Below are 15,292 nucleotides of genomic sequence, written 5' to 3' on the forward strand. Positions count from 1 at the left end.
CACTCTCGGCGGTTCCTCCTCCCCAACCCTCATTTCACAGCAGCGGTCACTGCAGCTCAGAGGGATGGAGACTTGTCTAAGATCACACAGCGGGCTGGGGAGTGGGAAGTGGACTCGAACCTGGGTCACGGCCCCCTCCCTCAGGCTCCACAAACCCGGGCCCGGCGAGTAGCCCCACTCACCCGCAGCTCCGGAGCCCCTTCCCCCTTCAGGCCGGGACTCCGAGGCCCCAACCCTCCCGAGGTCCCCTGCGTCTCCTCGGGACGCCCCGCCTACGGCCCCACAGCCCTTGCGGCTTCCGTGCCGGACCTCGAGGAGCCTGCCTGCCCGCCCCAGCCACAGAGCGCTCACCTGAGAACCCGCGCAGCTCCGGTGGCTCCGCCCCGGGGCCCCGCCCCCTTCCCGCCCACCTGCCCCGGGCCGCTCTGGCCGGGCCTCCTCCTCATCTCGGTGTCCGCGCCACTTCCCCATCCGGGGCTCTCGCCAGGGGCGGGGCGTCGTGTGCGGCCTCTAACTCCGGCGGCCTCCTGCGTTTCCCGCCCGGTGACCCGACCGCAGCCAGCCTTAGAAAGAAAATCCTTTTATTCCCAGACATTATCACATAGATCCGTACCGGGAGCTTCGTTTCCGATTCAGTCCCTCAACAGGGCAAACTCAGGCGAGTCTCCCCGGATCCATTAACGGTGTTAATGGACCCTCGCCTGGCCTCACCGGGCTAGTGAATAGCACAAAATAGTTTCCTGGAGAACTTTTGTAAAATGCAAAAGCTGAGCACTCGCAATTTAATGCGATGGACAGTGCTGGGAAGTATTCATTTGGGTGCCCTTTTCAAGTCCCTCCAAACCCCAAACGATATTCTGTACCTCTCTGGTTGTTAATAGCTACAATAGCTTTCACAGACGCCCTTATGAAATGGTCACGTCCCTATTAGGTGGCTGATACTCTCACAGACGGGTGAACAGGGGACACTAAACTCCTCGGAAGGAAGCTCCTGACCCGATCAAGTCCAACTTGGCTCTGAAGGCTGAGCGTTTAACCAGCATCCTTGTTACACGCCAGAGCTCAGTCTAAGCCCCTGTCAGGACATCTTTCTGTTGAGAAAATCAGAACTGCCTCGGCTGTGCCTGAAACTCTCCAAGAGCTCCTGACAAGTTGCCATCTCCATCTAATTGACTTACGGCTTTTGGAAATTTTCTGAATGTTTAAAGAAAAAAGCGTCACATACCACAAAGGAGTGGGGAGAAGAGGCTCTGGCAAGACAAGAGTTTCCTTAAACATCCGTATTTTACTTTAGGGTTCAGAAGTTGAAGGACTATAAAATAATTGTAATTTTTTATATTAAAACATGAAGTCAAGTGTACTGCAACAGTTGCAAAAAGACTTTCAGGGATAAAATGTTAAATATAAATAACATTTTAATGTTGCTAATTCAGGGGACCCGCTCAGATCTCCCCAGACTTTTATCTGCAGCAGTGGCTGGTAGGAAATTCTTCCATCCCAGAGGGACTAATGGGATTCTCTCTCCCTGGCCTTCAAGGAAATTTGATTTCTGTCTTCTGAGAGATGTCCATGACTGGTGTTTTATCTTAGAAATGCAAATACTTCACTTTTTAACTTGGCAAAAATTAGTAAAAATCTTTGACAGGTTTTGAGCTTTTTAAAAATTGTCAAAGTCTGGTCAAGGTTAGGGGAGGCTGGAGCAGTTAGCTCCTGTACTGGGGATCTAGTCCAGGGGATCCTTGGTTCTAAGATCACTATGTTACAACCAGCTGCACAATAGCCTGTTTTTGGCAGTGTGACTGCACCAGATCCTTCTCTTTTCTCAGTTTTCTGCCTTGTCAGATGGGAATAAAAAGTACATGTATATCCTTGTTCACAAGGTGTTTGAGGGTCAAATGAAATGAGGAACGTGTTACATTAGGTCATTGAAATTAAAAGAATTTAAAATGCTATGTATAAATGTAAAACATTATATATATATATGTATTTTTTAATGCTTTTATTTATTTTTGAAGGAGAGAGAGACAGAGTGTGAGTTGGGGAGGGACAGAGAGAGAGGGAGACACAATCCGAAGCAGGCTCCAGGCTCTGAGCTGTCAGCACAGAGCCGGATGCAGGGTTCGAACTCACAAACTGTGAGATCATGACCTGAGTTGAAGTCAGACATGCAACTGACTGAGACACCCAGGTGCCCCTAGAGAATTATATTTTTTAATGTATTTTTTGTTTGTTTTTCTTGGGGAGGAGAGAGACAGACCAAGCACTAATGGGGGGGGGGGGGGGACACATGGAATCCCAAGCAAGCTCCAGACTCTGAACTGTCAGCACAGAGCCCAACGCAGGGCTCAGAGAGATCACCACCTGAGTTAAAGTCAGATGCCTAACCAACTAAGCCATCCAGGCACCCCAAATGTAGAGTATTATTGACTAACCAAAAGCATGGAATTCATTACGAAATTGGCTCTCCTCGACTATTAGGGGGTTGCATAATATGTATGATGCTTCCTTTGAACCTCTCCGTGCCTAATACAGAGCTAGGAGCAGGGTTAGGAGTAGGATAAGGTGGGTAAGGCTAGTGAGACACTTCCCTTAGGGCACAAAATGTTAAGGAAGTGTCAAAAAAAAAAAAAAAACTCAAGGGAACAAAATAAATAATATTTATTATAATTTTTAAAATAATACAAAAATCCACTATTAACAAAATATCACATTTTAAAATAAAGACAAGATCAAAAATGGTGCTGTGCAGTCATGTTAGAGGCTGAGGCAAAAAGACAAACTAGTAATACTGGGTTTCTCAGATCCGCTTCTATAGGCCGGTAGTTGCCTGAGAAAGTACTGGAGGATGTAGATACTGTAAATTTAGAAATGTTTTAGAGACAATGTCTAATTAAATCATCTGTAGTAGCCTGTGTTAATTGTACACGTGTATGGGATGATATCTGGATTCACAGGCTATAAAACAATAGGGTTGGCATTTGGGTTTACATATCTCCAGCCCTAACCAAAGGTGGGAAAACCACTATTTTGGCAAAAATGTTAACTAGCTCAAAAGATACCCTGATCAAAGAAGAGAGAATTAAAATCTCTCTCAAACATCCAAACCTCTAGCTCTCTAGTCTGCCCAGTTAATAAAGCCCAAAAAGCAACATATTTCTGTTTAACACAAGGCTGTGTGAAATGGAACAAGTTGACTCCATTCTCTGAAACTTCCTTTTTTTTTTTTTTTTTTTTTTAAGTTTATTTATTTTTGAGAGAGGGCATGTGCGTGTACGTTAGCAGTGGAGGTGAGAGAAAGGAAGAGAATCCCAGACAGGCTTCTTGCTCTCAGGGCAGAGAGAGGCCCGAAGGGGGTGCAAAACTTGACCTCACAAACCAGGAGATCCTGACCTGAGCTGAAATCAAGAGACGTTTAACTGACTGAGCCACCCAGGCACCCCAATTCTCTGAACCTCCTTAATTCCCTTTTTAATAAATCTTCTTTTCCTTCCTTCAAATGTCTGTTGGATGTCTGCTTGTGCCAGACACGGTGCTAGGTGCTGACCACAGAATGATGAACAAGCCTGGGAAGGGACAGATGATGAATTAGTCAATAAATGAATGCAACGTGGCAATTTCATCCAATGTTAAATAAAGCCTTGAAGAAGTTAAAACAAGATGCCATACAGGACTGGAGGCAGAGGTGCCATTTAGATTTACTGATCAGTGTGATTCAAAGGAGCAGGGGAGTGACATGACCTAAAATACTTATTCAAGTTATAAAAGGATCTCCTGGGCTTCCAAAGATAGGCTCCTAGAATTGCAGCCATTCAGGCCAGGAAAATACTGGATTGGGGAGGGCCAGTAGCAGTGGAGACAATGGGCTCTGGGGCTCCGTAGGAGCCTGGCAAAAGGTGTGTTTCCCCTTTAAGAATCGCGGCCGAAGGGGCGGGGCAGAGGGCTGCTGTGGCCGGGCCCTGGCTGGAGGCCTGACGCGGGAAGAGCCGCCCCTAGGATTGCGCGCGCGCCGCGCGTGGGCGGGACTTGAGTGAGCCCGCATGGCTGGCTCGGGCCCCGGATGAGGAAGTGCGGGGTGGGGGGGCGAGGAGGAAGAAGACCATAGAGACGAAGAGGCGGCGGTGGCTGGAGCGGCCCCGGGCTCTCTCGGCTCGGTAGGCTCAGGTAGCTTTGGCGGCGACTGGGCTGCAGCTGCAAAGGCCGGGCTGGCGGGGCGAGCGCGGGCCGCGGAGCAGGCCTCAGGGTAAGAGGCCGGGGGCGGGAAGGCTTCGGGCGTAGCCGCCCCGCCCCACACCACCCTGAGGGGACCCTCCGCCGGGTGTTGCAGGCTGAGGGGGAGCCCGGGCCCCCCTCCCTCTTGGGGCGCCGGAGGGAACGGAGGCTGCTCTGCGGGCGGCGGAACGACCCGGGGAGAGGGAGGAGACCAGGCCCGCGTCGCGAGGGGGAAACGGCTTCTCCGAGTCATGGCTCCGACGGGGGAGAGATACTCCTCTTCAACCTCGATGCGGCGGGGGACCCCCAACTTCTCGAGGAGGGCGACGCCCCTTGTCGTGGGCGTACGCTCTAACCCCAGCTCCTGTGCGTTTGTCAGCGGCGCGAGACCCGCTCCTGGGGTGCGAGAGGGCGATTCTAAACTTATTTTAATAAGGAGGGGTAGTACGTAACCCCGAACAAGACCTTTCCCTCGATTTGGTCAGCGCTCCCCAGGTGAAGAGGGAGACTCAAGTTGCCTAAAAGTGTTAGGAGGGAGGGGGGTCTTCCTTTCCTGTAAAAGAGAGACTTACCTTCCTTATTTTTCACCTCTACCCCTAGATGTAAAGATGAAGACCCTGAGTTTATTTATGGTATTAGAAATCAGTCTTTCTCCCCTCCCCCAGTAATGTCCACAAGACTCTTCCCTGAAGTCTCTTGGTGTGCAATGAGCTTTCCCTTGCACAGTTAAGAGCATGGCGTCTGGAATGTGGTAGTTGTTAGTCTGTCTCCCACTTCCCATCCTTGTGACCTTGGCTAATTGCTTAACCTTTCGGAGTCTCAGTTAGCCTATCTCTAATTTGGGTCCTCTTTGTAAAGCATTGTCTTGAGGGCTAAGGGAGAATTTGTATAAGCGCTTAGTACATAGTAAGCTTTTGGTAAATTGTTGCTATTTACTCCTACTAAAGAAAACTAGTATCTTTTATAGAGACCCAGATTTTTCCATGCATGCCTCCTCCCGTTCCCACCCCCACATCACAGGTGTTAACTCATCCTTTCTCACTGGAAAGGAGACTTTTCCCCACCCTGGGGTGGAGAAAGAGGCACTTCTCCCTTTAAATCCTTCCTTGCTCCCCAAATTAACAAAGAGGGTCTCAGAATAATCAGGAGAAAAGACTTTTTGGAAACAGGTCTGTACTGAAAGAGGGAGAGAGAATTGATACCAAAAGCCAGCCTTCCCTTTGTCCACAGAAGCTATCACTTCTTCCTGACTGGTTAGCGATGTCTTCTCCCACTCCCCCTACCTGCTGTAGTGATTAAAAAGCTTCCTGCTATATGCACACCTCCCCCTCCTCAAAGAGGGAACGTCCAACTTCTTTTCTCTTGCTCTCCCAAGAAAAATAAGACTCTCTACCTTTGAGAGGAGGACTCTTTCCTGCAGTGTATTTAGAATGGCACAGATGGTTTCCTTCTCCTCTTCCTTTGAAAAAGAAATGAAATTTTTTTATGCAGAAAGTCTTTGTCAGAAATCAGGAGCATTTTCGCTGTTTCACTCCCCATGTGGAGACAGAGGGATCCTTTTTGTGCATGCTAATAAAGGAAGGAAAAAGGAAACAGTGCTTGATGCTTTTGAGATTTCTTGCACACTCCATGTTGTAGAGCTGGGCCCTGTTTAGTATATAGACTTCCCTACCCCACTTTCTGTTTGTCTAGAGATCTCGTTAAAAGATTCTTCTTTCTCTGTCCCTCAAGAAGAGGCCCCTTCTCCGAATGCCCTCATGGAGGCATTGGCTACAGTGTCCGAATCTTGGAAAAGAAAGCCCCTTTCTCAAGGTGAAAGGAGTGTTGTGAACTTCTGAGGGACTGATCGATATTGTGAGTATTGTCCCTTGACACGAGTGTGGCAGCGCCCAGTGTTACTAACTGTTCTTCATTTTGAGCAGCCCTTTTACATTGGAATTAAAGGGAGGGGAGACCTTCAGACTCGGGATTATTGGGCACATGGTTTTCTGTTCTGTTGTTTTCTTTGTTTCTTTTTTCTACGTTTCACTTATTGCTGTAAACTTTGTGCTCCCAGAACTTTTGTATTAGGGAGTGTTTGAACTACTAAAGTGGAAGGGCCACTTTGTCAGGTTTTTAGTGTTATGAAATGTATTCTAACGAGATTGAGAGCCGCGGGGTTAATCTTTCACTGGTAGTTTGTTTTCTTTTTTTTCATGTTTTTGTTGTTTGGTGGGATAGGAATTAACACTACTGCTGCCACTAAAGAAGAAAAAGTGTTCCATCTTTTTGTGTGTGTAAAGTGTTTTAAATTACCTCTTATGCCCTGAGTACGTGCAGTGGGGCTTAGTCAGAACTCTACCACCATTGTTGGTATCTGTAGATCTGTGAAACAGAAAAGTTATTTAGACTCATGGGATTTTTATGGGCCGCAGGACCCTTTGAGGTTATTTTGTTTGACTTGTTCATTTTACGTGTGAAAAACAAGCCCAGGAGAATTAAGTGATACATTCAAGGTCGTGCAGCTAGCAGGATAGAGACCCAGGTCTCCCAGTTTGGAGACCAGCAACTAGACTGCTTCCCGGCTTCACTATTGCATTTGACATAGAAAGGTTTTGAGAGGATTGTTCTCAATTCAAAAAGAAAAGAATTTCTAATTTTATTAGGATAACGTTACTGCATACTCCTTATAATTATTGGTCTTTTTTCAGGGATAAATCCATTCCTTAAACAATCGAATTCTTATTTGTGTCACAGTAAAGATGACAAGCCAGTAGCAGCTGGCATGAGTTGTTTGTGAATCTGTGGTTTGTTTTTTGCTTCTGCCTCAAACTAGATAATTACCTAGTGTCCTCACCCAGTAGGTTGGTTATAAGTTGTTAGCAAGGATCAAGCTATAAATCCCTGCCTTCATTTTACAAGTCTGTGTTACTCAGTGTTTCCTCTTACTTCAGGTTTACTTAACACTTTAATGTGAAAACTTTTATAGTTGAGGCAGAGAGCTGACGTTTGGAAAGATAAAGGGATAATACATTTACCAGTTATTTTTTATTCCTATTTGGATCTTGGGAAATAATGTTTAAAATTAAAAAAAAATTTTTTTAATGTTTATATTTATTTAGTTAGTTTTTGAGAGAGTGGGAGAGACAGAGCATGAGCAAGGGAGGGGCAGAGAAAGCGGGAGACAAAGAATCTGAAGCAGGCTCCAGGTTCTGAGCTGTCAGCACAGAGCCCCACTAAGGGCTTGAGCCCAGGAATGGTGAGATCATGACCTGGACCAAAATCGGACGCTTAACTGACTGAGCCACCTAGGCACCCCTAAAATTTTTTTTAACTTACCGTTAAAAAAAAAAAAAAAGTACAACATTTAAGTCAGTTGTGATCTCATCACCCAGGGTAATACTGTTAACATTTGGATTATATTCTTTCAGTTTTCCTATGTGCATATTTTATCAAAATAAGAGAATTCTAATGTTTAGTTTGATAAACTGTCCCAGGCAACTTTCTGTGTAGAGTTAATTTTCTACACCATCATTTTTAATTGTTTCAATGTATTTAGAAATTTAATTTTAAAGAACATGAATGTCTTAAAATATGTCCTTCTGTTTCTGCAGTCTTGTGACATTACCAGTATTTTGATAAATGTCTAGAATGAGAGTTTGATGATGCAAGCTAGTGAGCTGAGAATAATTTTAATCTGCTACTGTAGGCTTGCATCAAAATATTACTTCAACTTTGAGAGTTCCAGCCAAGGCACTCACCTCTTCTGGGTGTCTCAACTGCAGATACTGCTCAGAAACTCAAGGACCTAGGATGGGCCTAGGAGACAAGGAAAGAAAGTCTGTAAATGCCTGTAAAACAGCCAATGTGCTTAGTTGTTTTACAGGTTGAAAATTTTTAGAATAATATCTCTACCAAACAGAAGTTTCAAGTGATGATGGCATTGTGGTGTTTGGCTTTTGTAAATTGGAAGGTTTTTTGGAGGGGGGTGGGGGAGAACCAAAGCTTTAAAATTCTGTTTTGGCCAAAGCCAGTTTACAGCATAGATGCATGCATAGGAAACATAATAGCATTGTTTTCCTTGAAGAATATCTTGGAGCATTCTGTGTGATTATCAATATTGCCTCTTCATGATACACTGTGTTTATTAGTAAGTGTGTATTTGTGCGTGTTTAATTAGGACCATGGGTATGGAAAGGAGTGGTTATTTGTTGGAGACACTGCAGGAGTGGAGTCTGTGGGCTCCAAGTGCTAATTGAACAAAAGTGGAAGGTCAGATATAGTTGTGTCTGGTGGTTCAAGCGTGAGCTCTAGGATAGTGGGGGTGTTATTACTGAGAAAGGCAACAGTGTAAAAAATAAGCATGTAAGTTTACTGAGAACATTTTATTCATCTTTGTTTCTCGTAGCTGTTTGTGTGTAGTAAGACTCAATTATTCACTGGGTTGAATGGGTTCTATCTTGGACATGTTAAGTTTGGGAGGGTTGCCATCCCTTTTTTTTTTTTTTTTTTTTTAATTCTTTTAAAATGTTTATTTATTTTTGAAAGAGAGAGAGAGAGAGACAGAGCATGAGCAGGGGAGGAGCAGAAAGTGAGGGAGACACAGAATCTGAAGCAGGCTCCAGGCCCTGTCAGCACAGAGCCTTATGCAGGGCTCAAACTCACAAACTGAAATCATGAGCCAAAGTTGGACATTTAACCCACTGAGCCACCCTGGTACCCCTAGAGGGGTGCCATTCTTATAAATGAAACATAGGTTAGGAATTTGAGAGATGATGGGGTTGGGAACAGGTATTTTTATTTATTTTTTGTTTAAATTAGCTTTTAGATGTAATTTGCATATCATACAATTCACTAACTTAAATTGTACAGTTTAGTGGTTTTTAGCATAGTCACAGAGGTGTGTAACTATCACTACAATCAGTTTCAGAATATTTTTATTGCCCCTGAAAGAAATTTTATTAGCAGTCACTCCCAGTTTCTCCAACTCTCACTAAGCAATTTACTTTCCAACTCCATAGATTTGCCTACTCTGGACATTTCATATATATGGGATCTTGTAATGGTCCTTTGTGGCTGGATTCTTTTACTTATCATAATGTTTTCAAGGTTCATCCATGTTGTATCACAAATCGGTACTTCCATTTCTTTTTATGGCCGAGTAATACCCAGTTGTACAGATTTACCACATTTTGTTTATCCATTCATCAGTTGATGGACGTGAAAGCTATTTCCACTTTTTGGCTATTGTGAATAGTGCTGCTGTGAACATTTGTGTGCTAGTTTTTGTGTGGACTTTTTTTTGCATGTATACCTAGGAGTGGAATTGTTGGGTCATGTGGTCTCCTATACTTAAAATGATAGTTTTGAGTCATCGGCATAGCAGAAGGGCTGCAAGAAAAGGTGAGGTCATCAAAAAAGTGAAGCCTGGAATGTGAGGCATGTCAAGGATTAAACTTTTGAGAACACTCACACCTCAGTGGCAGGCAAGGGCAAGGAGCTCTTAAGCACATGGTAGCAGAGAGACCTATGGAGCTGATCTCCACCAACAAACCTGCTCTTTTACAGTATCCTTTCCTACACTTATTCTTCCAGTCTGTATGTGTTGTGACAGTCAAAACCCGGAGTGTTTGTTGTTGGGAAAGAGAAACTGAACCAAATGAAAATTGAACATCTCCTCTCTTTTTTTAGCATCAAATAGCAATTCTGCTTTAGCTGTTGACCCCCAATACATACACCAGAATCTAAAGTGCCCCTAGAGGGGTGCCTGGGTGACTCAGTTGGTTGAACATCCGACTTTGGCTCAGGTCATGATCTCGTGGTCTGTGAGTTCGAGCCCTGCGTCAGGCTCTATGCTGACAGCTCAGAGCCTGGAGCCTGCTTTGGATTCTGTGACTCCCTCTCTGCCACTCCCCTGCTCATGCTCTGGTCTCTCTCTGTCTCTCAAAAAAAAAAAAAAAAAAAGTAAATGTTGAAAAAAAAAATTTTTTTAAGCGCCCCTAGAAATATCCAGGAGCTAGAGGAGAAAGGGGAAGGTTGGAGGTCCAAAAATGATTTTTGTCAGTACCATTTATGAAAGAGTCTCATTTGATTCTCACCATACTCTGGACACAACTGTTTATCTCTCTTTGCTGCCTTTTTGGATTCAAGTTTTTTCATCAGCCCTCCTGTGTTATCTAAACTTGATGGACCAGCAGTCTGATTTCCTGTAATTTCTAGTATTTAAATTAGTAGTATAATGTTGTCTACTTTTATTTGTGGAGAGGATTCCTTCAAAACATTAAGGACACCCAGTGGATGAAAGTGTAGGAATGTAAGTAAACTATCGAACATAGATTGGAAAACCAGGAAAGACAAAATGGTCCAAAATGAAAGGACCTATCATCTGTCCTACCTAAGCCCCCAGCTTCAGTCTTCATAGCATGGGTCAGTGGGCAGGAGGGACCTTCTGTGCAAGGAGGGAGGGTTATATATACCTAGAAATATTCAAGGACCACCAGGTAGGTGCTTCTTGACCTGGAGGCAGAGCAAGTGCCTTTTGTGTAAGCGACATGTGTGGGCTCCCCTGGAAAATCAGGACAGGAATAGAGACAGGGTAAGGAAACTGAGTTGTAAAGATTTACATGGTGTATAGGAGAGTTCCTCCTGCTCAGAAATCTGAATGTGGTCCGTAGAGAGAAGGTGAGACAGTTCGATATTCAAAACAGTCTGGTAGCCTGCAGTGAGTTTTGCTTGTAATATGTGTATTTTGGGAAAAGATGGATGTTAGAAAGTGGTAGGAGTAGAAATCTGTTGGCTTTCTGAAATATCATTTCTTATGGGCCTTTTAGCCAAGGGATTTGCCACCAATACCTCAGATAAATCCTTGTTCTGAACTCTTGCTAGAAATTTCTCACCTTTTGTTAGGATTAAGGAGAGCATCAAAAATGAGAGCATGTGGTATCTTACTTGGTTAACCAGTTTCCACCTTGGTTGGGTCAAAGTGGGTTTTGTTGTGGAAACTGCACACATTTGGTAAACTAAAATGGAAAAGTTACTAGCCAGGAAACCCTGGTTCCAAGTGTACTGTTCCTTAGCTATGTGTGTGTGTGTACACTTGCATGCACGTGTGTGTCGACAACTTTAACGATGTACTACACAAATATACATATTTTAGCAAATAACCCATGTTTCGACTACCCAGTGCAAGAAGTGAAACATTCCCAACACCATGGAAGTCCCTTGAGCATCCCCCACTTTCCTCAGATAATCCTGTAATATTTTAGGCAGGTCACTTTTACCTTGTAAGTGTGATGTTAGGCTCTGTAACAGGATGGTGATAGCTGCTCGACTTTGCTCACAGGGTTGGGAGAATCTAAGTGGTGTTTGTGAAGGCACATGGAAAATCTCAAGATGCTGAATAAAAGTCAGGATTCTTCTAAAGAGCTGGTTTAGTGGTATCTTGTGCCAGTCTGGGTAGATCAGCTCAAGTTTGGTAAGCAGTAAAGGAATGGAATTCTGTTGTCTCTATATCTTCTTTCATACACAATTCTTTTGAGGAAAAGTCAGTATACCAAATTGCTCAGAATCCTACAATATATATTCATTCAGCAAATATTTACTGAGTACCTTCTGTGTGCCAAGCACCTCTTCCAGGCAGTGGGGATATAGCAATGAACGAAACAGGCAAGGTTCATACCCTGAAAACAAGTAGAAAATCGTCTTTATCTTCTTTACATGAGGTCTGTCCTTGGATGCTTAGACATGTCTTATTCTCATCTACATTCACTGGCCCTCCAGATTTACACTGAGAATTGTTTATAAGGCAGTATTTGAATTGAGGCTAGGTAGATGTCTATTAAAGATTTAAGGCATTTATTTTTCTACTAATTCACAGCCTTTAAGGAGGATGTTTTGGTGTCAGATGTCGCCAGCATTTGAGGTAGAATTTTTTTTGTCCTTATTTTAGCCAGTTTTAGCTGAAACAACTTTCTTCTACCCTGCAAGGTTTTAAACTTTTATCCCTTCCTTTGATTTGTGTCAGGGTGAACCGTTTGATGTAAAAGACTTGACTCCATAATCTTCCATCTGCCCTAATGCTGTCATCCGGAGTAGAGACTCAGCCAGTTCCACTTGATTCCTCCATGTCTGCCGTGGTACAGGAATTATACTCTGAACTCCCAGTGAGTGTCTCCAAAGAGCTTCATGCTGACCCTGAGCCAAGTGTGATTCCAGATGTAAAACCCGCAGCCTCAAGCTCTCTTATAAGTCAGAGTAGGGCAGTGCCCTTGGAGCTGCAGAGGACTTGTGCAGAAAGTTGTTGTGAAGAAACTTCTGGCACCTTGGATCATGGGGGTGAGCCTGGGCGGTGTGGGCTGGTGGACACCACAGCAGGAGGTTCTGTGGCTTCTGGGATCTTGGATAGGGAAGAGAAAACCAAGAGCATGGAGCTAAAGGTCTTCAGAAATCAAGGGGACCAGGCGGAAATTATAAGAGACCCCTGTGAGGGAGCAAAGGAAGACCCACATCAACATTCCACAGCTGCTGAAGAAAAGATCAGCCCAAGTCAGGTAAGACATGACATCTCAATTCAGAAGAGTTGAGTGTGAATGACAGCTTTCCAGAATAACACTTCACATAATAAAGGACAGATGCTGACAGGTAGCTTATGATTTGTTCTGGAAACACTTCCAAAATGTTGATTTTGATGTTAACTTTCTTTTGATAATTTTTAAAAACATTTGTGTCACAGCAGACACTTGAAGAGAGGAGGAAGTGCTTACCTAAAGAAAAAATGTCACTTCTCTGAAGCAGCCATCATATGTGGAATGTTGAGTCTCTGTGATAGTCATGTGATATTTCTGCATTTGATTTTAAGAAATGATGGATACTCATTCCTTAAGTTTTGGTAGTATCATGAATAGGGTGGAGTGACATGTCACAGAGAGATCTCTGAGGGAGTCTGCTTCATAGGATGGATACCCTAGAGGAATCTCCGTATTTCAGGAGCTGGTGCTTAGCTTTGCAGGTCTAGAAACTTGACTTTTGTTTTTTGGTATATTAGAGGTGATGGTCTCCAAAGGACTGACCCATGTTAATCCACTTCATGAGAGACTAAAGTATAAATCACAAAGTCAGTTGTTTAATTCACAGTGAAAAGGGGAATCATTACTTGGTAGGAATGGTCACACTGGCTGGTCAGTATGTCTTCTCCCTGTAGGCAAGATCAAATTTCTTTCTGTAAGTGTGAAATTAGAGTAATAGGGGTTAGGTAGGTAAGACTAATGATTAGCAAGCTGTGATAGTCTGAGGAACCCAGGTTCCTGTAAGACTATACCTGTCAAGTACACTAGAAAATTTACTTTCTCCTCTGGATGGTGCCTTAGACCAGGGTTCAGACACCTTTTTTTCTGTAGGGGGCCGTATAGTAAATATTTTAGACTTTGCAGGTCATAAGGTCTCTGTCAAAACTACTCAACTCTGCCCTTGTGGCATGAAAGCAGACATAGACAATATAAAAATGAATGAGTATCTGTATTTCAGTAAACCTTTTTTATGAGCACAGAATCTGGCCCATGGACTGTAGTTTGCCAGCCCTTGCTGTAGACCCACAAATAAATTCATATTTTTTGGGTTTTCTGGGCTAGGCTCCATTTCCCACCTTATAAATACGTCATTTCTTTACACAGGTTACAGAACAGTTGATTGTTGTTAGTAGGCTTCATATATTGACCAAGGTTAGGAACAGATTAATCTTTTCAGGTAGGAATAATTAAGTAACATCAGATTTTATGCTATGATGTCCTAACCTTAAAAATAGAAGTGAGGTAACAGATTGAGGATCTAAAAGTTTCTTGATCTGGTGGGCTCAGTCTAACAAGGTAAAAATTTTTTGTAATTTACTGAAAATTTCATGTAATATTTGGTGTAAAATAAAAATAGGTATACATATATGTCTTCCAATCTAAGAAAATTACTGTCCTTTGTCCTTCCCAGCTCCACCAGAGATAAATACAATTTTGATTTACATAAACCAAAATGAAACTTAATAGATATAAATGTAAGATTTTCTACTTTGTTCCAAAAAGTGAACTTCACAAGTGGGGGGAAAAAAAGCAGAAGTGTCTTTGGAGAAACAAAAGACCTATAGGTTTTAGCTAGTTCATTACAATTGACTTTGTGGAATGGCCATCCAGAAAAGCCAGTTTGCTCTTAATTTAGCACATTAACAGAAATGTGTTACCTGGACTTGAGAGGTAGCAGTTGTATGCTGTTGTGTGCTAGCTAGCCTGTAGCTAGAGTATCATACTCAGAGTCCCCTCTCCTCCCAGCACTCAGATGACCTCAAGATGCCTCTGGGGTTAGGGAGGCCAGAGGGGAAGGAAGGAATTATCAGTACTGGCGTCACTGGCTGAAGTGGGGTCCTATCTCCTCATCCCCATGCTGAGCCTGGTGTCATATGTCTCATGTGTAGAAGGAGTATAGAAAAACAGGAATGCATTCCTGATAAAGAATTCATACTAATGACAAAACCTGAAAATATGCCGTTGGAAGCCAGTTGCTTGGGTATGTCCTATGAAAAAAGAATCAAGAGAAGCCTTCAAGAATTTGGAGAACTGTTGGGGCACCTGGGTGGCCCAGTTGGTTAAGCATCCGACTTCGGCTCAGGTCATGATCTTGCGGTTTGTGGGTTTGAGCACCATGTTGGGCTCTATGCTGACAGCTTAGAGCCTGGAGCCTGCTTCAGATTCTGTGTCTCCCTCTCTCTCTGCTCCTCCCCTGCTCGCTCTCTCTCTCTCTCTCTCTCTCTCTCTCTCTCACACACAAAAATAAACATTATAAAAATTTTTTTTTTTTTAAGAAAGTCTGAATGAATGCTGTGGACCTCTCAGGAAAGCAGACTACTATTTGAGAAAGTTTGCAGAGACCAGACATCCTTGGACCTCAAGAATTCTTGGTAGATTGGCAAAACACCACAAACAGAACACAACTGGTGAATTGGGAGAACATATTTGCAACATGTATCACAGATAAAGGGCTTATCTAATATATAAAGAACTCCTTTTTCCTTTTTAAGTTTTTTTATTCTTTTTTTTAAATTCATTTATTTATTTTGAGAGAGAGC

General features: G+C 43.4%; 2 protein-coding genes across 27 annotated transcripts in view; one reads left to right on the forward strand and one right to left on the reverse strand.

Annotated features, from left to right (window-relative positions):
• The window catches only part of DEPDC5 (DEP domain containing 5, GATOR1 subcomplex subunit), a 142,161-nt gene extending 141,764 nt beyond the window's left edge, over positions 1 to 397 (reverse strand). For 6 of the 14 annotated variants that reach the window (XR_006209788.1, XR_006209787.1, XM_042961723.1 and 3 more), the window contains exon 1: positions 183 to 287. The gene's annotated coding sequence lies outside the window, so the exon portion shown is untranslated. Of the gene's footprint in view, positions 1 to 182; positions 295 to 351 lie in introns of those variants that run through there. The other 8 variants (XM_042961725.1, XM_042961726.1, XM_042961724.1 and 5 more) reach the window with 5 other exon arrangements.
• Positions 398 to 4,129: 3,732 nt separating this feature from the next.
• The window catches only part of PRR14L (proline rich 14 like), a 59,043-nt gene continuing 47,880 nt past the window's right edge, over positions 4,130 to 15,292 (forward strand). For 4 of the 13 annotated variants that reach the window (XR_006210227.1, XR_006210228.1, XM_042963224.1 and 1 more), the window contains exons 1-2: positions 4,257 to 6,063; positions 12,212 to 12,737. Coding sequence is in view for 9 of the 13 variants with exons in the window: in XM_042963224.1 (XP_042819158.1) it covers positions 12,264 to 12,737 (474 nt within the window). In the remaining 4 variants the exon portion in view is untranslated. The other 9 variants (XM_042963218.1, XM_042963219.1, XM_042963220.1 and 6 more) reach the window with 9 other exon arrangements.

Source organism: Panthera tigris, chromosome D3, assembly GCF_018350195.1.
Source record: "Panthera tigris isolate Pti1 chromosome D3, P.tigris_Pti1_mat1.1, whole genome shotgun sequence".
Taxonomy (NCBI): Eukaryota; Metazoa; Chordata; class Mammalia; order Carnivora; family Felidae; genus Panthera; species Panthera tigris.